General features: G+C 65.8%; 1 protein-coding gene across 1 annotated transcript in view; it reads left to right on the top strand.

Moving 5' to 3' along the window:
* Positions 1-222, top strand: part of LOC119588869 — a 15,889-nt gene that overhangs the window by 10,529 nt on the left and 5,138 nt on the right. The window contains exon 5 of the mRNA XM_037937508.1: positions 16-217. Within this exon, the coding sequence (XP_037793436.1) occupies positions 16-217 (202 nt within the window). The remainder of the gene's footprint in view (positions 1-15; positions 218-222) is intronic.

The raw sequence follows: 222 nt of genomic DNA, 5'->3' as shown, positions 1-222 counted from the left end.
CTCCCTCGCCCTTAGGAGGAGGTTCACGCGCGAGCGGACGATGGCGAGGTTGCGGGCGCCAGCATGGGTGTGGGTGGTGGCGGCCTGCACCCTCATGGGCGTGGCGGCGGCGGATTCGAGAGCCAAGCTGGTGGAGAACGGCTACGAGGGCGTGGTCGTGGGCGTGTCTCAAGAGATCGACGAGTCTCTTGGACCTGCCATCGTCGCCTCAATCAAGGTGAT

This window comes from Penaeus monodon, chromosome 24 (genome assembly GCF_015228065.2).
Source record: "Penaeus monodon isolate SGIC_2016 chromosome 24, NSTDA_Pmon_1, whole genome shotgun sequence".
NCBI lineage: Eukaryota > Metazoa > Arthropoda > Malacostraca > Decapoda > Penaeidae > Penaeus > Penaeus monodon.
This window is presented reverse-complemented; position numbering and strand designations above follow the sequence as displayed.